We start from the raw sequence: 22,126 nt of genomic DNA on the forward strand, positions 1-22,126 counted from the left end.
CTTTGTTGTTGAATGTGGTTTCTTGTCTGCGTGGTTCTTCGGGAAGGAGATAAAGATCGAGTTCTAGGCACTTCAGACATCTCTGCGTTTCTGTGATGCTCGTTGGCACATTTTTATTATTTTTTTTTATTTAGTTGGGAGCTGTAGTGTAACTTCAAGCTCAGGAGGAAGCTCTTCTTCTCTGTGGGACTGAGGGCAGACTAGACGCTACACTGACTCGCACAGCATCTAGTGTGTATAGTTGGTATTACAACACAGTCTGGGACGCGGATAGTTTGTTAGCATGCTCATTTCAGTAGATATCTCTGAAATACAATAGATGGTGGTCTTGGTCATGACATCATCACTGTGGCTCCTTCACATACTATTGATGGTTAGTTCAGTTTTTTAAATTATTTTAAACTAAAATTGTTACACATTGCACCTTTTTTAAGGGGCAAAAAGTTTGAATGGCTGAAGTTGTGGTGACAGCTACAAGGTAATACGCTCTACAAAAAGCCTCTGTACTGACAGAGGCCACCGTGATGGACCTTTAGCTAATTTGCGTAATAAGCTTGAACTCGGCTGCTTTGTTGAGTGCAAAGGGGTCAGAACCCGCAAATTGCCACATATGGCTCTAATTTCATTTATTATTAAAATGAAAATAATGATCAGAGCATTGAGAAGTGAAAATGTGAACATCAGCACGATCTTATACTGACACAACAAACCAGGCAAGTACTGAGGTGTTTAATAAATAACAGCATGAACAACACAACAACAATAACAACAACATTAAAAGCTTGAATTCATTTTGTATATATACACATACCGTATATATTTCCATATTTGACTGTATAAACCATAAATATGACATGCAGTCCTCATAACTTAAAACAACCAGGACTTCTCGGACTGAGGTAGGGTCAGGGGCCAAGAGGTTGGATAGATGAAGCTGTTGTGTGTGTGCGTGTGTGTGTGTGTGTGTGTGTGTGTGTGTGTGTGTGTGTGTTTGTGTTTGTGTGTGTATGTTTGGAGGTGGGGGGGGAGAGAATTACAGTATTGGCAATAAAGCTGCAGTGGCTGTTTGGGAGAAATGTGTGTGCTTGGTTCATAGTTCAGTGGTCAGGAGTCGTCCTCCTCAGTCAGTGCCCCAGTCGTCCCGCCCAAGACTTCCGACTGAGAACACAAACACATGCGGCGTTGATTCGGATGAAACGCCAGGCTGTCCGTTCCTTGAAGATGGTGAGGGCGCTTACGAATATGTGTGTGTTGGTGCAGTAGGAGTTCCAGTGGCGACTATCGATGCCGAGACAGCCTGAGTTGCCAGATTTGGAACCCTGTTTGCCACCCCGTCCACCCGGCCTTCCCCCGTTTGCGTTCCCGGAGCCTCTGTGCGTGGGGTATCGGCAGGTGGTCTCATAGAAGAACTGCTTCTTCACCACATTGTTGATTGTAACGTTGGGCAGCACTGTCACCTCATTCCCAGCTATGTCTGTGGCTCGTGTCAGGTTGCCCACCCAGTTATTTATGCTGTCACATACTGAGTACTCTCCTCGGTGCATGGTGTGCGATCCTGCTCTACGCCTTACCCTCACCCCCCTCACCCCTTCAATGTCATAGCTCTCACCTTCAAGGGCATCATGTGATGGAGGCACCTCGCTGAAGACAACACGGGGCGAGGAGCGGTAACGTCTCTTGGAGAAGAGCTTTGGGTCCACCACTGGGATGGAGGGGTCAGGAGGGGAATCCGATGTAGAGCGCATGACGACGGGGCTCCTATCCTGGGCGTGTGAAGCTGCCCGATGGTGCTTCTTGGTCCTGTGGTGGTGGCTGGTCCTGTGATGCTCCTGTGAGGAAAAGTGGTCCCCCGTTGCTGTCTGCTGCTGTCCTGCTCTATGATTGGCTGCCGTCTGCTGTCCTGCTTTGTGGTTGGCTGCCCCGGCGCTCCGGGCCAATCCACCTCCCATGTTCAGTACAGCCTGGACGCCGATCAGGAGGAGCAGGACCAGTGGTGACGACCTCATGGGCACACGTCCTGAGGTGAACACGGGTTTAAAAAAAAAAAAAAAAAAAAAAAAAGGGAAGAAAGTTCAGATATAAAGAAATAGACGTGTACATGACTTGTTCTGGCTCTGAAAACGTGAGATGGGGATTTATCGTTACTTAACGAAGCATAGCCACAGTTCAGGCAGAGCACTGAAGTCATGCTTGCAGTGGCCAAGTGGCATCGGCTTTTATTTGCTCTGCACTTTACAATGATTGGCTCATTCCTCGCTGTGTAGCAGGTAATGTCCGATTATTTTCATGCAGGTGTGCAGTGCAGAAATTATAACCTGACACTGTTACTGACACTGTTACTCTGCTGATTGCTGCTTCCTTTTACGACGAAGCCTCCTCCAGTGTGGTATTTCGTTTGGTTATTACATCATTATATAATTATTATTATGTGATTATATTATTATATGATGTGTTTAGTAAGTGGCCATTTCCTCTCGCAGCAGAATCCTTGTCAATGCTCAGATTCATTGGGATCTCCTTCAAACAGCAGAGCCTTTTTCCCACCAAATCTAACTGTATAACTATTTGCTATAAAGTATCAGTTTCTTGCTGCAAGTGCCTCAGGCTGAAATAACTTTTAAAAGCAAACTAAATGATTTATTATTTTCACTATTCATAGATTTGCTTATAATCGGAGCTAGATGTAGCCCTAGCATAAATACAATATAATGGAGCAGAATTACTGTTGTCCAGATTTAGTTAAGCTGTTTTTCTGTCAGTTAATTGCTCTGTTTTCTCCATTTTCACCATCACGGGAACATCTCTGGTCCCAGAACATAAATGTGTGTTGTTTTGTGTGTTGCTGTGGTGAGTGTTTTTTTTGCGAACCTGTGGAATGTGTCCAGTTGAAGTGGGAGCCCCTGTGGACTCTAGAGCCAGACTCCAGTGCAGGCCGGGCCCCTCATGCCTGCCATCTGGACCCCCTGAACCAGAGCTCTGTAACACACACACATACAGAACAAACATGTACCTTAAACATATGGACCCACAATTCACCTTCTCATGTATGTCCCGTATTTTACTGAAGCAAATTACTGTTTCAAATAACAAACAAATGTGTACGCCTTTATCATTCAAGACTAAAGTTAACCTCACAGACAGGAAACATTTCAGTTTTTCAGAAACTTCAATGAATTCTTCATGCCTCATCTACATAAGGTGAACTGGGTATTTCTGTTATTCCCATAAATTTGGCTCATTGCACATTGGATTACACAAGACAAAGCTTTATATTCAAAAAAAAAAAAAATAGTAAAAAGGACAACAGAAGATGTAAAAAAATAACTAATTTTCCGTATCATTTTGAAGGGCATCCACTTTCTTATCTTTCAGAATGACGTATGGTTTCCACATGCTAAACTAGTAAGTACAAGTCCATGTAAATTGCCAACAGAGATGTCAGTCCTGAGGCCCGGTGAACATGTTTAGCAGTGCAGATGAGATTATTTACAGAGCACTGATAAACTCATCTCTCTTCTCCTGACCTCCAGTGCTCTCACAGACATACACAATTTACCACTATCTCACCTTATCTCATGCAAAGTACACACACACACTCACCATGTTTAACTCTTAGAGCTTAGGCTCGCATACATTGGAATGTGCGGCATTTCACACCTCATTAGATGTTACACACACATATATATATATATATATATATATATATATATATATATATATATACACTGAACATAAAGCACTCCAACATGCATCATTAATAGGGGATGTGATGGGAGCCTATGCACACACAAACTCTGTCACACATGCAAACAGTGTCTTTCTGGATATGCATGCCAACATGTGCATGTAAGAATGCATATAAGGTTGTTTTTATGAATAGTTTGCATGCTTAGATGCCGTGATGTGTATGAATACACACAAACCTTTTCACACAAACACTCAGAGGGTCACTGAGGTGAGTTGAAACTGGCGTGTCAGTATTTTTGACTTATCTGCAGTGTTCTGTAAAATCCGTCCTGCCGGTGCAGTGTTGGAATACTACAAAGTCTTGTTGTAAATGCTTTGCCCCAACATGTTTCATTTTACTACCTTGTCGGCCTTCTGGCTGGATATGAAAAAAAGTTTAATAATTGATTAGTCATGGTAGTCTTCATGGTAATCTTTCCAAAAATGAAACTTTAGATTAGATTAGATTAACTTTATTAATCCCACAACTGGGAAATGAAATGAAACTTTATCTGTTTTTTATTCAATCTGTTGTGGCGCAGAGGTTCCTGCAGATAATAAGAGCTTGCTTTGAGATCCTCCCTGTGTAGCACATAATAACCTGAAGAGGTCAGTGTTGCCTGCTCACACCAGAATTCAAAGACAACGTCAAGCAGCTGAGACATATCAAAATGTCACTGGCCCTGTTCCCATTAGAAAATAACAACTCAGCTGCATGAGAGAAGTTCAACATCTTAAATCATTTTTCAGGTATTTTCCCACAAGCTCAGATTGTCCGAGAGTTTTTTTTTAAATCTTACAATTATACGTGGCTGTCTACAAGACATGAGGGAAAACAAGTATAGAAATGTTTGCATGCATGATGATACTGTATTTAGTACAATTTATTTATTATTTAGTACAACTAGTACTTAACTTGAATATTTATATTAAATGCTAATTTATACTTTTTTTCCCCACTACATTTCAGATGGAAAAATGTACTACCTCGTGTTTACATGATAACTGTAGTTACTGGTGAACGTTTTTAGGACAGGACTCAACTTTTGTTGTGCTGTGATATGTGTGTGCAATTGGTATTTTACTAATGTTTTAATAATTGTAAGGTTGTAAAAATCATATGACAAGCTTTTAAATATAATGCATTACTGTACATTAAATGACCCAAAAGCACTTAAAGTAGCTATGTTCAAAAGCTACATTAAATGCTGCATATGTGAATGTATCACTAATAATAACCCAATATCATCTGTGACTCTAAAAGTGGCCATTGTACTGTGCATAATTAGTATTTTTAACTATTTACAGATAAATCTTATGCACTTTTACTTAAGTAAAATTTAAAAATATAGGACTTTAACATGTATAATGAAACATGTAATGAAATAATTTATATTGTGGTATTGCTACTTTTACTTAAACAAAAGTTCTTCGGTCACTGTCACAGGGTCAGTTTGCATTGCAGCTGTGAAACAGTCAAGTAATGTTAGGTAATGGAAAGAGCTATCGTTTGGGGCTGACCTAGCAGTTATATCTTTTGGCTTCAATAAACTAAATCACACACACACACACACACACACACACACACACACACACACACACACACTCACTCACACACACATATGGAGCTAGTCCAAACAGGCAGCGAGCTGATTGATCCAGGCTGATGGGCAGCTCACTATTTACATGGCCCAGGGTGAGCCGGGAGGATCCTAATGTTAAAAATATGTGGCTTGTGTTTAATGCCAGTGGAGCCAGCGTAAACACTGCAGCGCAGGAGCACAAGGGTCAGAGCGGTTTAGAGAGCACCTCTGACTTATTGGATTACTTCAGCACTCGATCAGAATGTGTGGCTATCCCTCTGACCCTCACACATATACTGTACGCAACGCAGAATACCAAATACACGCATCCACCATACACGTACACGAGTTATTGAGGTGCTCCTACGGTTGAACGGGGTTTGGATTTGCTCGCAAAACTGTGTGTTTGTTTTATGGTTTTGCGGAAACGAAATCGCACGCAGAGCCTGTGTACTAGCTGCAGCAGGAAGATAGATAATTCAGCCACATTCGCAGGGTGTTGACTGGGCCTGGAGTAAAAAGCTCAAATGGTCCGATGGATTTTACACACTAACGTACATCCTATATCAAACTGTGACGATCCATATGGTACTGATAAAACAGGAAGTCTCAAAGTGGTGTGTGAGGCTCCCTGCGCTTTGACTTGCACAGGACAGTGAGCTGCTTTCTTCTTTAGTATCCAGGCAAAAAAAATCAAGAGCACACAAACACACACGGGAGATGCCTTGAAGAATATACTGTAGGAGACAGTCCTGCTCACATGTGCCTGCCAAATAATGACAAAGGTATTCCAAATCCATTTAAGCAAATACCACAGAAATGACATGACACTGTATGGTTCACATTTCCAGACACTCAACATACTGTCTTAATACAAACCGGTATAAACAAAGAAGTTGTTCGATATCCTTTTATGATTCGTGCTTTGCATAGTTTGCACCAAGGAGGTTGTTTATGAGAACAGACTTTGTAAAACAGCCTCAAGGCTTATTGTAACATCTCCTGCTTTAAGGAGGTTCCCTTTCTCACAATGGCCTGACTCCCCAGTTTTACCGAACTGTAAATCAAGACCATTTCTTCTGAGTCATCCATCACTTTCCAATGCTCACGATGGCATGGGCGTTCAAGGCACCACATGGCACCACCTGGTTTAACAGGATTGCCAAAGTCGATGAAAGTATGTGGAAAGTAGACATACGTCACACAGCTGCTGGGTTGTGACCTGGAAAACCAGAGAGTAATTACTTAGCCCAATGCGGTGGAGCCCAGCCACACAGTTACTGGTAAAGACTATGCAGTGTTAGCCAGTGACACGTTTTTATTTAGTTTGCCAGTGCACAAGTTGCCAAATTACTGCATGTGGTTACAGTACAGCCCCATGTGTTGACTGTGATACAAAGACAACAAGACAGATATGCCAAATCATGAGCAGTTTAGTAGAGCATTGCCTGCCACCAATCCAAGGTTAGTTTACAGTTAGCAAGGGGTTCTTCCTATCTGTGTGATGCATTAGTCATTAGTTACAAGTCCTTGTTAAAAGATGTGCAGGAGCAGCGTGTCAGCAGTTCCTTCAAACAAACACACACCTCTCTCTCAGCGTGATGACAACAGCATCAGATTATGAGGGGGTGAGAAAGAGAGGCTGACAGCAGCAGAGATAGAGAGAGGAAGGGAGAAAAGAGACAGAGAGGGGGATGCAGAGAGAAACAGAGAAAGGTAAACAGTTTTTCTGTGTCTCTCATCAACTTAGTGTAGTGCAGTTCCTCCTGCTGTCATCCACTGGAAATAATTATCAAGAGGGATGACCGCCAGGTCAACTTGCTCTCTTTCACTTTACACATCCAAATGTTTGAAGAGTTATTTCCTCTAATGCTCATTAATCAATGAATGCAAGGATTTAAAAAGATTGCACCTTGTGGACCAAATAAGTTTTACTTTAGGGAAGGTTTCATTCGAAGCGAAACAGGGTTGAAACAAAGTTCACATGGGAATCAGATGTCTCTTCACTTTACGGAGCCAGACTCATAACTGTAATGCTTCCATTTCTCCTACGTTCCCTGTTTCATTGACAACTGTAATCAGAGCTTGTCATTCATAGAGGGACAATTTGCTTGTCACAGTTTAGACAAGCTGCCATGTGAAACTGATGCAACATCCCAGACATCGCCATGACTCGAGTTCTTGTCACGCAAAATGATGTCATGCAGAGTCTGTTAAAAGCACAATTAAGTTACGCTCTCCAAACGTTCTTGAGAGGCTGTCAGCTGGCTATTCTTGGGAACGCTTTAAAAGTCTGGTGTATGAGATACACAGCGCAGGTCACACAGTCAGAAAAATGCAATACCATAAAATAACCTCAGAAAATGCATGTTTTTCATAAGCCAGAAAATTTGTAAAAAACAATGAAATACTGCAGTGATTATAATTCTGATTATAATTTAATTTGATGTTACACAACGGCCAGGTCCATTTACACAGATATCTTTGATCTATAAATGATGAATGTTGAAATGGCATTTAATATAAATTAACTTATTTGTTAATAGCTATTACACTGTATATACCAGCTTGACATTCACTGTTCACGATGGCTTAGAAACACAAGTCATTCTGTAGTTTTTGTACTCATTTGTAATTTGTAGACAATTGTAAAAAATCTAAATCAAATGCCATTGCATTGAAGTCAAATTGGAACAATATGTTTGATTAGTAACAACTAAGTCATTGATACTTCTTCAACTTAAACTCACATGATTGAGTCTCTTTTGGCATGGTGCAACTGAGTGTGACTTTAACTAAGAAAGGTAAAAGTTCCCCTCCAGACATGTTTTAAACTATGTAAAAAACACTCTGCTACAATAAATATTTAGTTTAACATGATTTCCCTCATTAAAAACACAAACTCTGAAAAGGGGCTGGATGCACATCTTCGCTTACTTCCTCACCGCTGCTTGAGCTAGGTTTACCGGTGAAAGAGCAGTGCGTATCAAGTCGGTTAGCGCAGAGAAAACATGGGAGAGACTCACGCATGTGAGCCTCAGTCAGACCCAGACACAGATGAAAAGTCTGATCTGCACCAAAATTGGCAACTAGCAGAAATATCAGATCTACTCCTGGGAGTAAAGGAATGACATTTGATGCTGAACTCGCAACGTTTCTTCTAGACTGGCAAATAAACAGCTGTTAATGCTAACATTGGCAATTGCAAAACTTACAAATTGCAAACATGTGATTATCATCGCAGGGTGTCTTATAGACCAATTGTTTTATATAAGTACACATTTGACAGTTGTAATGTGAGTAGCAGAGATGAAAGAGATCAGTTTCTGCTCCGGCCTTTCCCCCTCGTCTTCATGTTTAAAAGTCATTTGCTGTGAGAACCAAGGCACCTGTTGTACATCAGTGATACTTCAAACAGTAAACTCTGCTGCTCTGGCCTCAGGACACAGGAAGAGAGAGACAGGCAGCGTCAAACTGACAGGCACACACAACCTGTTAAAGCACTTGACTCCGCAGTGCGATGACAAATGATGCAAGATAAGCAGAACAAAAGAACATTTACTGTACAAAGTGTTATAGTATGGACTGACCAACTGCTGCAATATGGAGAAAAGAACATGATGTGCAGCTCTTGACATCAGCTTGTATAAGCATGAAGGGTTTACAGGGTGCAGCAATAAAATGTGCTTGGCGTGTACAACACACAGATATATGTATTTCCAACTTTCAAATATATTTCTCTCAAAACGTAACTGACCTTCAACTTATCTTTTTGATACTGGCAGGCACACAGAGGCAGGTACTTCACTTCACACAACCACTGAATCTTTTATAGCTCATTAACACACTGCCAACAAAATCTCTGAAATATATGGAGTCTTAAGTTTTACAACCAACTATTTCAGACACATTTATTTCTAATAAAAATATAAATGAACATGGTGCCATGCGGTGAGAGCGGAGATTTCGATGTGTATTTGTGCTGCCTTGCTTGTTTTGATTAGCAAGTGCACATTATATGTATGGCCGGCGCCTGTAAGGTTTAATACATGTATCACCATTTTACACAGGTGTTTCTCTTCATCAGCTGTGGTGAAATAAAAGCTTGTGTATCTTCCCAGAGTATCTTGAGAATATCACGGAAACAGGGAGGCAAGGTGTGGAAACTAAAAGGAAGGCACTTTGGCAACGAGCCAGTGTCTTCATCCAGCTGTTTCGTGCCTTTCTCTGTCTCTGTTTCTCTGTGCGTCTGTCAGTCTGTCTCTCATTTAGCCAGGTTCTTCCTTTCTGCTCTTGGATTCTGTCCGTCTATTCTCTCATGGTTAAAAGCCAGAGTTAACTTCCTTGATACATTGCTGTTTCTGTGTCTAACATCGATAACGGATTTCAACACTGTGCAAGTACGTGTGTGCAGGTGCAGAGCACTGCTCTATCGTTTCCTTGTGTTTGGGGTTAAATTACACAAAGATTTATTGATCAAATCCATAGACCCTCTCCCTGGACATCTGATCTCTCCCATTCTTTTCCAACTTGGCTGTCGCAAACCAAGACTGTGCTTATGTGTTTGCTTTTGGTGTTGTGGGATACAAATAATTGGCTACTGTTTCAGAGGCGAGAGAGTAAAGGGATTTCTCTAAAGACATGCCAAACACACAGACAATACGATTTCAATTAGCATCCCCAGTGGAAGGAGTTTATCTTGGAACTAGTATAATTATTTAATTTTTACTCTTTTACCAATTCTCTCTCTTGAATTCAACTCTCTTTACCAAACGTTCCAAGACAAGTAGATTTCAAAGTAGAGTCAAGAAGGGAAAAGTGTGTTGGTTTAGTTTAGCTGACAGTAAATACCTACTAATTCAATCTGTCATTGCACCTACCTGTCAGATAGGTGCAATGACACATGAATGTGACTTTTAAGTCACCATACAGTTAGAATGACTTCCTTTCTATTAGATGTAGCAAGTCTCAAAGCTACTTCAACATTGACAGGGCTCCTATTCCCATCCAAGATACAGAAACACAGTTCCATCAACCTTAGAGCCCTGACAGGCGTGTACTGTATCTCCCTGGCTTGAAGATGATCTTTTTAATCTGCTTTTCAACTGGGGTTTCACACATCTTCAGCGATGCATACTCTCACATGTGGTGAAACTTTCAAGTCAGCTCCTGGCACAGTATATGTCCGAGTCACTTTTGATTAGCTAGGGCGGCCTCGAGACGAAGCAGAGACATGTCTATAATGTAACCTCAGCCTTTTGTCTACTGTCGCACATTGTCCTACAGTAAGTCGAACAATAATGCATCATAATAGAAAGATTGGATCCTTGTGGCATTTATGAAAGGAATCCAAAATAAACAACATTTTAGCAGACATTCAGTCCAGTAGTAATTACATTTGGAAGAAAGAGATGAGTAGCAAATAGAAACTGTAAAGTGAAACAATGCAGCTCTTTGTACACCAAGGAATTTCTTTTTTTCTAATAATGTGGTTTCTAGCACTTTCCCAGAAAAAAAAAACAAAAACTGCCTACTTTGTTGAAATATGTGAAGTGTTTTTGGGGTTGTTCATGAACAGGTGAGTTATATGTTATAGTTACATTTAGAAAAGCATTACATTTTATTTATTAAAAAGCCACTATGATAAGTGAGCACATTCCTCTAGCAATGCAAATGTGATGTGCTTGGATTTATATCACAAACTAAGAACTGTCATCCATTAATGAAACTAAAGGTGTACTCACATTGTATTACTACCTACCTAGCAGTAGACTGCTACATTTCAGAGACTCAAACAGTGTTTTTGTTACAAACGTGGCAGCTGCATCTGCATGTTGATGTAACGCCAAGAGAATATTTTATTTGTGTGGTCTTGATATGAGGCCAATTTCTTATTGAGCAGTTCTGGAAATTCAGAAACGTATTTCATCATCTTTCAGTGGTTGAGAGTGACCGGCTGTACCCACAAAGGTGAATGCAGCTTAGTTCAACAGTTCAACACATTTATTTCTGACACAACTAACGGTCATACTTTAATTCTACTTTCACTGCTTAAAAAGTCCTCACAGACCATTCATTTCAGTGGTGTGGTGTTGTTTGTCCTTATAATGAACTCTTGGCTGCTGCCTTGGACCCCAGCAGAACTCCAGGCATGAGGCTCCTTTGGCAATGAGGCAAAGCCACAGCCAGAGCACCATGGCTCTGTTAGTGGAAGGCCTTCTCCCCCTCTATCTCCCTCCCCAACCGGGCCCATCCCCAGTCAACCCACTCTCTCCCTGCCCTGGACCAGCAGATGTGGGAGGCCAGTCCTCCAGGCCTTGAAGGCAGGATGAACACAATGATTAACATGTTTTCCAGACCCCTAGTTTTTATGACCTTGACATTCAACAATCTTCTCATGACAAGTGGTTAATCTTTTGGCATGGCTGTGGTAATAACTCCCCCCTTCCTGGTGAGAATCGAAGCTCCCACAGTGGAGCAGTGAGAGGAGGAGGGCCAGAGGCAGGAATGCCTGTCTGGCCACAGAGAGAGATGAAGACAGAGGGATGGAGAGCAAGAAGTCAGAGATATCAAGGGATGGGGAGAGGCAACAAGCAATGGAGGGTGGGGCACAGATGGGCAATGAGATGTCTTGGGAATTTCATAAATAAAGGAGTATGTGATAGAAAGAAACATAGCAAGGAGGGACAAGGTTGCAGGGGGTCAGAAATGTAGACAAAGAAGAGTTCAAGGACGCAGAAGGAGGGAGGAATAAGGGGAGTTGCAAAGAGTTGAGGAGTGAGGGACAAAAGGAGTCTTTCCTCCCAGTGGCTATAACAGAGCTCAGAGCTGTTGGAGCTCATATTGCTTATTTACTCTCAGGGCATCAACCGGAGCAGAGCTTGAAAATCTTCTATGCCGTCCAAGCAGACGCTCCCTCATGTTGATACTATTGCGCTGACACTGATCACGTGAAATAAGTCTCAGTCGTGTTTCTGATAAAAATCACTGACTAATGTGAACGTGAGTCATTCAGCCTGACACCCTGAGTTTGATTTGACTCAACTTCTGTCGATCTGTTATCTGTGCTTTGAATGCGTCTTCCACGGCTTGTAGCCTCTATGAAATCATGCATATCGATTTGCACGTGACTCTTCTGCTGCGTGACATTGTAAGCAAAACAGTGGAGGAGTGATCACGAATGAATCACACAGGTAAATTTGCATTCAGAGGCGTAAACAGGCAGTGCTCACTCAGTCACCCAAGTTTTGCATTACGCCCCACTAGTGCTGCGCTCTCGTCTGATGCCATGAGCATGGGTGTGGGCCCGTAGACTGGGCATATCTTGCGTCAGACATTTGGATATGCATGTATGATACGCTCCTACTTGGATTCTGTAATTGAATACACCACACAGTAAGCATAAAAATATTCCCTTCTTGAGGCATGTTATGAGAATAAGCTAAATATAGCATAAAAGTGAGGACAGTATTTGGCTGTTACAGTAAAATGAAAGCGCTCTAAGAAGAAAGTTTGCATTGAGTTTTGCCTTCCACTTTAAATTGGTGCAACATGGATTTGATTTGATAAACTTAATTAAATTTTCTCTCAGCCCCGTGGTTTGGGGCGAAGGGTCAACCAACCAGCGCGGCACCTTTGAAGCGTGTAGGGATTAAATATCTCGCTCCAGAACACTGAAGCAAAATACGTAACTTGAATGATGACATCCTGCTGCCATGTGGCCTTAAAGAGCCATCATACTTAACTGACAACCTCTTCACAGTAACCTCAAATCCTAATTTAGCAACGTGGCTGGATGGATGGCAAGTAGGTCCAGACTGAAATATCTCAGCAACTGTTGGACGGACTGCCATGAAATTTTCTGCAGACATTCATAGTCCCCAGAGGATGAATCCTACTGACTTTGGTGATCCCCTTTTCCTCTAGGACCACCAGCAGGTCAAATTTTTCTCTTTTTCTGAAATACCTTAACATCTTCAAGATGCTGATGTTGAGATATATGGCCATGCATCTCAATCCATAAAGCAACATCATACAAGAGTATAGGTCAAAACCTAGTGTATGGCTGGACCGTATTTGGTCAGTGATTGAGGACATATTTGAAAACTGTTGTGGAACTGCTGTAAAGAGCCCATGTCATCGTGTTGTATATTCTGTCTAGTGTCAGCCTGATTCACCCCTTTATCTTCTATCTATCTTTACACGGCCTATTAAGACTACATGTTAACCAGCAGGCACTTCCTTGTCGCTAGGTGTTTCTTTGAAAAAAATTCACTTAAGAGGTCTGAAAAGTCACTAAATTAGGTGATAAATGTGCAAAGTTGGCAACGCTGCTAGTTCACACCAATTCATTCTGAAAGAGCAGAGGCCAGTGGGGAAACTCCATCACTCAGCCAGCCAACCAATGGTGTAACGTCATGACTCAGTCACATGGCATTCGGCTGGCCAGTGGTGTAGCTTGATCACTCACTCAGTCAGTCTCGGACATTCATGTTAATAGGGCTGGCCCCACTGTTGCGGTTCAGCTAATAATTTTGCAAGTAATCATGTCATTTTTGAAATACCTGCAAAAATATTGACATTGTCTCAGCTGTACTTTGTGTTTAGTGCTCACTCGCATTCTAAAATTTGCTAATAAAATACCATGATTGTCAAGATTATCGATGCATGGACATCATACCAGTTTAAAATCAGCATGTTAGTATTGTTATGTTGCGCATGTTAGCATTCTGGGATTAGCATTTAGCTTCAAGGACTGCTGTTCCAGGTCCAGCCTGAAAAAGCTTTTATTATATATATAGTCTTGTTTTTTATACATCAAAAATGAAAAGTAAAGGATTCATATTTCACATCATTCAACTTAGTAATCAACATTTTAGATCTACAGTAAAACCTTACTCGTACCACTTTAAGTATTTGGCTTTGTTCTCTTTTTGAATCAGAACAATCCACTTAGCTGGATGGTTACAGATGGCCCTGTCAGAACTGTACTCAATCCTCTGAGAGTGTAAAAAAATTTATGTTGTCGTCACTTCCAACCTTTGTTTGATTACTGTCTCACCCTTCTCACTAAAGACTTGACCCGGCCATTTTCTGTTCTGTGTGGTCTCCACATCGTTCTGTCATCTCTCTCTCTCTCTCTCTCTCTGCTTCTGTGTCTCTCTGCCTCCCTATCTCCCTCTGCTCCCTCCTTCTCTCCCTTTAGTTGATGTCAACCACCTGTTTGCGTGGGACCTCCCAGGCCCATCCTCTGTCTGTTAGCAACATGCCATGTCCAGTGTGTGAGCAGAGCTCTGGTGAAAGAGATAAAGTAGCTACTTTTCCAGACGGTCTGCATGTGTGTTCATGTGTGTATGTGACCTGCAGCGGGGGTTTAGATAAATTTATATTTACTATGGACCTTGATGCATGGATTTAACAGAGAATCCAGCCGAGAGAAATGGCTTCCTACAGCGTCATCCTCCCTAATACTCCCCATGACACAACATAAATCCACAAGTTTTAGCTAAAGCAAAACTTGATGACATGATGATAAAAAAAGGATAGTTTGAAGGCAGATGTGGTAGTTTTTGAGATCCTGTTTGGCTAAAACAACTATAAGAACAAAGACGCCTTATTAATTCCTGCTTATTGTGGTGATTGGCCAGTGGCTCACCCTCCTGCTTATTGTGTATTCCCAAATCAGCATAATCCAAATAAGTGCATAATAAGTGTCTTCACTTGTATCCTTGGGGCTAAGGCGTGTGTGTGTTTGATGCGTATCCAACACAAACACACATGTATATCCACATGTACACACATGCGCATTGCTAATACACATGTACAGACCACATTCCTCCAGTGCTGGTGTGGTTTATGGTTCTATTTCTTCTCTTTACTGTCTTTGTTTGAGTAAACTTGATCTTTCCATCTTGATCTTATGCCAGAATTTGTGAGAGCAGATTATTGTATGGCTAAGAAAAACATATTTATCGCAAAGTGTCCGACAGCAAATGCTAATTTTGTCTTTTTGAGTTTTTGGTGTGAATTTCAATATTTGAAAAGATCAAGTATTCTTGCTCTGTTGAGGGCAACAAGGGAGAGGTTCATGTCCAGGCAAGCTATAGGCACCCTACCAATTGGGATAAAGGGGAAGGAAAGCGAGAGTGAGACAGTGTCATCACATCAATCCAAATGTACACACACACACACACACATGAAAAGGGGTTGCGGTGAAACAATTCAAAACACCCGGCGTGCACTAAGTCAACAGATTAAGACCACAACACTGTTATTCTAGCAACAAGAACAGCTCCGGTAATTTGGTGATTTATCAGCTACTGTGTCTTTGGGCTGCATGCACATGCAAGGCAGGCCATAGCTAAAAATCATAGAGGCATTTAATGTGGAATGAGCAGGCATGTCTGCACATTTAGTTGTCATTTTTTGAAGCATATACAGTGCACACGCGCACATGTGCACAGCCATAGAAACTGAAACACGTAGACACAGGCAAACATAACCCCTTTGACGGAGCACCTGCCGAAATCAGATCTTCAACTGTCAAACACAAAGGCTGACTTGCATTAACAGTCCTGGATTCAGTTTTCTATGTATGGAGAAGTCTAAACACAGGAGTGTATTATTCTTTGAACAGGATCTGAAAAACAGGTCCATATGGGAAGAAGGTGCTGGGACAAAAGAATCCTGTTCATGTCTGACAACTATTCTGTCCAAATCCAGCAAGTTACAAATGTCAAACATCGTTAGGTGTGATTTCTAATGAATAAATTTTCTCCCGAACATTGTGAGAAGTTGTTTGTAATGGAAACGTCAACAAGAAATGACCTCCAGATCCCCATCTTCCTCCACAAACACAGACGTAACCCTGGGCCTGAACTATGACCTTTTACCTCTCCCACTGAATCCAGACAGAACAGAGCTGGTTCACTTTACACCAGATGTTCCCACCCCATTCTGTGCATTGACCTGTGCCAGACTGCAGCTCTAGCGACCCAAAATATAACCAAAGCAGGGCCTTGGTTTATGTTTGGACCCATGAATTATTATCTCCTCATTTTTCCCTGACAGGGAAACTTTGTTCTAGATGTTCAAACCTATTTCTCTCAGAAACATACAGAGATGTTTTTCTTTTGCTTAATCGTATGTTTTGTTCTCTTAAGGTAACTTAAGGTAACTTTTATATAATCTAAGTGAAGGTTAGACTGAAGTTGTTATAGAAATACATGTGCTGTCATGCACATTTAAAGTGTAATATGATAGAAGATAACACAAAATAAAACTTGGCTTTGGAATTTGAGAAGATGCTCTCTGTTCAACAAGCTCATTCTCACACAGCTTTTCACACAGTCATATATTTCGACAAATATGTGACTTAGAATTCTTGACTGACACGTCACTTTTGGCTACAGCAGGATACAAACACACAATCCACTATCCAAAAGACCATGCAATGCAGTGGTTTAACATGCAACAATAGTGTCTTCAACAAGTCTAAATGAGATACAGTACCGCCTGCATGACAGTTAATGTACCTGCAATTGCAGAACCCTGATCGGGTCTGCAGGTAACACAAATATCGCAGTCATCAACTGAGAACAGGTGTTTACATAAAAACTATCCTTAACTAATGGGATTATTAACCACTGTGTCTAACCGGCAGATCGCTCCAGTTCATTAGTCTGCCTCAAGCTTTTGTGGTCGGATAAGAAATCTTGTATTGTGGGGAGATCAGGCATTATCGTTCTGTGAACAAACGCTGAATCATTTTGTGTTGCCAGCTGGCACTGTCCCAGATCTTCTAATATTTTAGTAGTACTCATGTAAAGCTACGTGTGGTGATAAGGTATCTGTACCAAAGTAACAATTTTTTACTTTTGTTTGGCCTGGAACAAATGTGCAGAGCAGTGTAGTATTGTTGGGCACTTTCTCTTCTATACTTTTGTGTTGATGTGTTTCTTGATTTTTAATATGACTTCAAGCAACCCTGTCTACTAGAAATTCTATGCAACTAATTTCCAGCAGCAAATGCATTTTGAAGGGAATGTAATTATTTTTTGCTTTATTTATGGTTATGTTTTAAACACTCACAGCACTCAGTGACTTCAGACACGCGTTTATTTATATCTGACTAAAACCACAATCTTTCACTAACCTCAACCAAAGTGCTTTTGTTGCCTAAACCTAACCACAGACGGGACCCTGGGTGTGAACGGTCTCTGGTGTGACAGTTTTGTACGCCTGCTATCCGCCCCAGCTACCTCCTGGAGACTCAGCTGTTAATAAGTGTCATGCTTCATTCATTCAAATTACCTCTGAACATAATCCAGCTAGTCATTGCGTTGCCACGACAGCATTGTGGGAATGCTGTTTAGTAGTTCTGTATATGTACATAATCTTTAGGAGACAGGGTTGCTCTATGCTTTAGGGGTTAGCGCGGTTGGTATTAGGCCCTCGGGTTAAAGAGCCACTGTTAAATTCACGGTCCAGGTGTGCTGTCGCAGCCTGTCCCTGCCCAGGTGTCCCATAACAACACTCTACACAGCTCATATCATTCCATCCTTTATGTGTTTAAGGGGCGGAGCTTCTTCCTGTCATAATCTGAATGAGTGCATTTTCACAGATTTGCATGCCGCTTGAGATGGCGTCATTACGTCACATCGCCACACAGGAGAGCGCCGAACAAAATGGCCGCTCACTCCAAATGCATCTTGCGTTGCACTGTTATTGGTTATTACAAGTAGACAAGATCCTGAGATACAAAGGAATGAGTAAGGAACAAATCTATCAACCACTGTTAACATCACTGTTAATGTGCTCTCAATGTAATATCTCTTTTTTAAAAGTATGCTATCCAGCTTCATGAATGAATGGAGCATTTCTGGTAAACCTCAGTAGCTACATTGTACGTTGGTAGAGACGATGATCTACTTTACTCCACAGGGTCAACTGACACAATACAGGCTTAACTTCATGACTTGTTTTGACCCAGTCTTACTGTTATTTCTTATGGTACCAATGGGTTATTTACCCAAACTAAAATATGATTATTTTGTGCCATGTGTTTGACAAAACAAGCTCAAGCTTTACCCTAAAATTGTCACAAATATATTGTAAGTTGCACAAAATGATGAACGTATCAAAGTCAAAGCTGCAAAGGATAGTAACCTGCAAGTTTAACGAGTGCTACTAGAGTAGATTGTAACAATCATTCTATAATTTTGTTTGGGTAGATATCTTGGTGGAAATATACTGTATATGTAATATATTTATATATAATATTTTCTTGGGTGACTTTCAACTTTCAACCCATGGATATAAGGAAATATTAACTCAGTATTATGTCGTTGCTATAAACTAACGCATTCTTAGTAAACATTTAACTATTTCAATATTCGTTCCACAGCAGCTACTCATAATTTGCTCACCTTATTGTGAAGTGTTACCCTTTATCTCTTCCCCTTCTCTCTCTATCTTTCGCTCTCTCTCTCACACACAGACACACACATGCACACACAAATACACTGGTGCTAACATAGGGAAAGCTGTAATTCAGCTTCAAAGGGAAACCTGAGAGGGTCATGAATAATCACAGACATCTTTGTCTGCGGGGGAAAACAGCACTGCCCTCTCTACACATACACACAGTAGTTTATATGGCTTATGCTGTTTTTAGCAATGCCACTGCACTTAGGTTTGAAGAATATAAGTATGAGCATTTCAAATTCAACCCATAAGCAGTGACAGATTACCATTCCTTTCTGCAGTCAAAATAATGCATTGCTGATAAAACTGAACAAAACAAGAAGCTGTATCACAAATGCCCGTTTAGTTTGCAAGTATCTGGATCATTCCACATGGCTTACAGACAGGTGAGGCAGAAGGGCAGCCAAGATACATTATAAACAGAGAGATTCCAAGGTAGATTACATGGGGCAGCAGTTAAAAGTTAGTAGTGGTGATGGCTGAAAAAGGACTGTACTGTTCCATATCCACATCTAAAAATAACCAACTTTGACATGTGGAAATGTTTAAATTGTTTAAAGCTGGCAAGCTGATGGTGGCAAGTGTGAGATACGGGGTAGATCTATTATGTCCACTGGTAGATATACTGTATATTTGCTGTGGTTTGCCATTCATGGCTGTTTAGTTGTTTTGGTGTTGTAGGCTGCTGTCCGGGTTGCCAGTCAGTGGCACAACAGTTGAGTGACAATGAAATCTTTTGATTGGCTTTATGCTAGAATGTTCTCCAGCTATGCAGACGGCCCAATAGTATGCGTAAAGCCAGTAGTAGTGATGGAAAATATCATTTTCTCTTTTTGGGTTATGATTTTCCCCATAAACAGGACACAGGTTATCTAATTTGTAAAGCTCATACAGGCAACATAAATATGTGCATTTTAATTTCAGTTGGACTGTAAGTGAATGTCCTCTGAGTTGTCCTGTGTTAACCACACAGACAAAGTACACTATCTGTTGAGATGTCATGTGATAGAGATATACTGCTGCAGCCCTCTCTGTCCACTTCCTCTGTGGACCAACAGAGAGGTGATGAAAACACTGCGCGCTCCCCTCCGGCACACACTGGCAGCAAAATTCAAGCTCGTAAACAATTTAAAAAATTTCTTTTTGTACAGACCGGTGCACCTTTCTCTTTAGAGAGTTTTACTCACTGGACTATGCGCCGAGTTCTGATTCCGTTTGACACAGCACGATGCTGGAGACACAAGACGATGTAGAGATATGTGCATGTGACAAAAATATAAGCTGACATGTCTGTACCATTTGGGAATTTTATAAACCCTGCAACAAAACCTTTTTTTTTTTTTTTTTTTTTACATCTGCTACACATTCAAATTACATCAAAATAACAGGTATAATGAAATAACTGCACCCACAGGACACATTTGAAACCTTTAGTGTGTAATGTTTGTTTGTGTGTGTAAATGCTGGTCCATGGTGACATTCCTCCCCTGTCAAAGCCCGAAAGGAATTCCCTGGTAGGAGTGGCAGGCATGAGGTCTGTGTTTAGCACATACGCTTGCATACACACACACAATTACAAACAAATTAAAATATAAGAATATTAATGGATAATCAGCTGCACACCCATACGCTCCACCCAAACATGAGGATAACCTCAGCAACATACTTCATGTTGGACATCGGAGCTCATCAGAATCTACAAGTCCTTTGAGGGTTGTGTAACATGATCGGAGAGAAAGACAGATAGAAAAAGAGGGAGAGAGAGACAGATAGAAAAAAAGGGAGAGAGAGAAAGAAGGTAACCTGATGTCCCAGGAGCTTTCTGAACAGTGAACTGGCTCCCATTGAAGTTTGGAGAACCCCCCCGTTTTTTTTTTTTTCTAATCCTCACCTCTATTCTCTCTTTCTCTCTACATCCTCTCCTCTTCCATTCCCTCTCTCCATCTGCACATACCTGGAAAACTACTGTAGTGTATCTGACTGAAACTGTTTACAGAACAGAGCAACACAAACTTCACATTCATCACTCAACTGAACTTTTCTTAGTAACTCCTGTGTGTTGTAGTCAACTGGAATTTTCTCCCCCCTCCAACAGAGGACTAAATGACTGCTGCTGAGCTCAATCTCAATTCAGAGGCTCCACTTTCACTTATTGACAGGTATGAAGAAAACTTTAGAGTACATTTTCTGAGAGAAACTCTTCTCTTCTTTTCTCTCTTCTTCTCTGCTTCTCCGTCCTGTTTGCACACACATACACACACACACACACATACACACTCCACACATTCACACCATATTTAATTGAGTTTTTTAAACGAACAAGGTAGGTAGGACTCACCACCCTGTTAATGCTCCTTCTCTTCCCTCCCCAGTGAGTGAAAACTTCCAGGTGAACTCTGTTATATTCCACCTCACTCTCTCTCCAGGCCGGGGGGCAGACTTATCCCAAACTCCAAATCCCGCTCCTGCTTTTAAAGCTGTGAATACAGGTCTCGGGCCATCCACTTCTGTCTGTCTCCCTCCCACACTCTTTGGGAAGTGGATTGCTCTAAAAGTTTAGTAAGTTCCAAAGCTGCTCCCTCCCTCATGTGTGGCTCACTGCAGGTCCTAGTGCCTCCCCTTTCCACGTGCTTCCGTAAAAAAAAAAAAAAAAAGCACAGCTGCTCATAATTTACACCTAGCTGCTGTTATTCATTCTCTCTTTCCATTCACTGTTTCATTCATGTTTGCCTTTTTTTTTGTGTGTGTGTGTGTGTGTGTGTGTGTGTGTCTGTCTGTCTGTCTGTCTGTGTGTGTGTGTGTGTGTGTGTGTGTGTGTGTGTGTGTGCAATACCAGTGGAAACAAACTTTCACTGGGGGATGATTCAACTTCTTTTCATTTGAGATTTGACGTCACCTAATAGTGAGGTCAGGCTTTGCCCTGTGCAATGAAAGCTTCCCAAAATTGTCATTGTTATTCCACACCTGAGTCATTGCTGGCTTGGCACAGATCCCCTTGGATATGGAGTTGGAGGCGCAATGTGCTTCACAACTCACCGACCATTTCAGAGACGGTGTACTCTGCCATTTTCTATAAACTGATACCGTAAATCTGCGCATGCTTTTGCAGTTCAAACGTAGAGAAAATGTGTACAGTCCAATGAGATTCATGGAGTTACAAGAATAGAAGTTTGATGGTCTGTTGCAACCAGGAATTTATCTCTGCTACTTGTCCCTGGCAAATGGACAGAAAATGGGAAATAGAGCAACAAGAAGAGTCAAACTATGCAACTATGATATCCCCCTCACCCTGGTAGATATTAGCCACACCCTGCATTCAACAGGGCCTCCAG

General features: G+C 41.3%; 1 protein-coding gene across 1 annotated transcript; it reads right to left on the reverse strand.

The window, feature by feature from the left end:
* Window positions 1-713: 713 nt before the first annotated feature.
* Window positions 714-21,310, reverse strand: ngfa (nerve growth factor a (beta polypeptide)). The gene is made up of 3 exons (XM_023425221.2): window positions 21,133-21,310; window positions 2,869-2,976; window positions 714-2,017 (listed from the first exon to the last, which is right to left on the reverse strand). Exon 3 carries the CDS (start codon window positions 2,004-2,006, stop codon window positions 1,125-1,127), a length of 882 nt encoding a protein of 293 aa, XP_023280989.1. The 5' UTR covers window positions 2,007-2,017; window positions 2,869-2,976; window positions 21,133-21,310; the 3' UTR covers window positions 714-1,124.
* Window positions 21,311-22,126: the final 816 nt, after the last annotated feature.

The sequence above is a fragment of the Seriola lalandi genome, unplaced genomic scaffold (assembly GCF_002814215.2).
Source record: "Seriola lalandi dorsalis isolate HSWRI2012SDOR001 ecotype SW California unplaced genomic scaffold, Sedor1 jcf7180002054767, whole genome shotgun sequence".
NCBI lineage: Eukaryota > Metazoa > Chordata > Actinopteri > Carangiformes > Carangidae > Seriola > Seriola lalandi.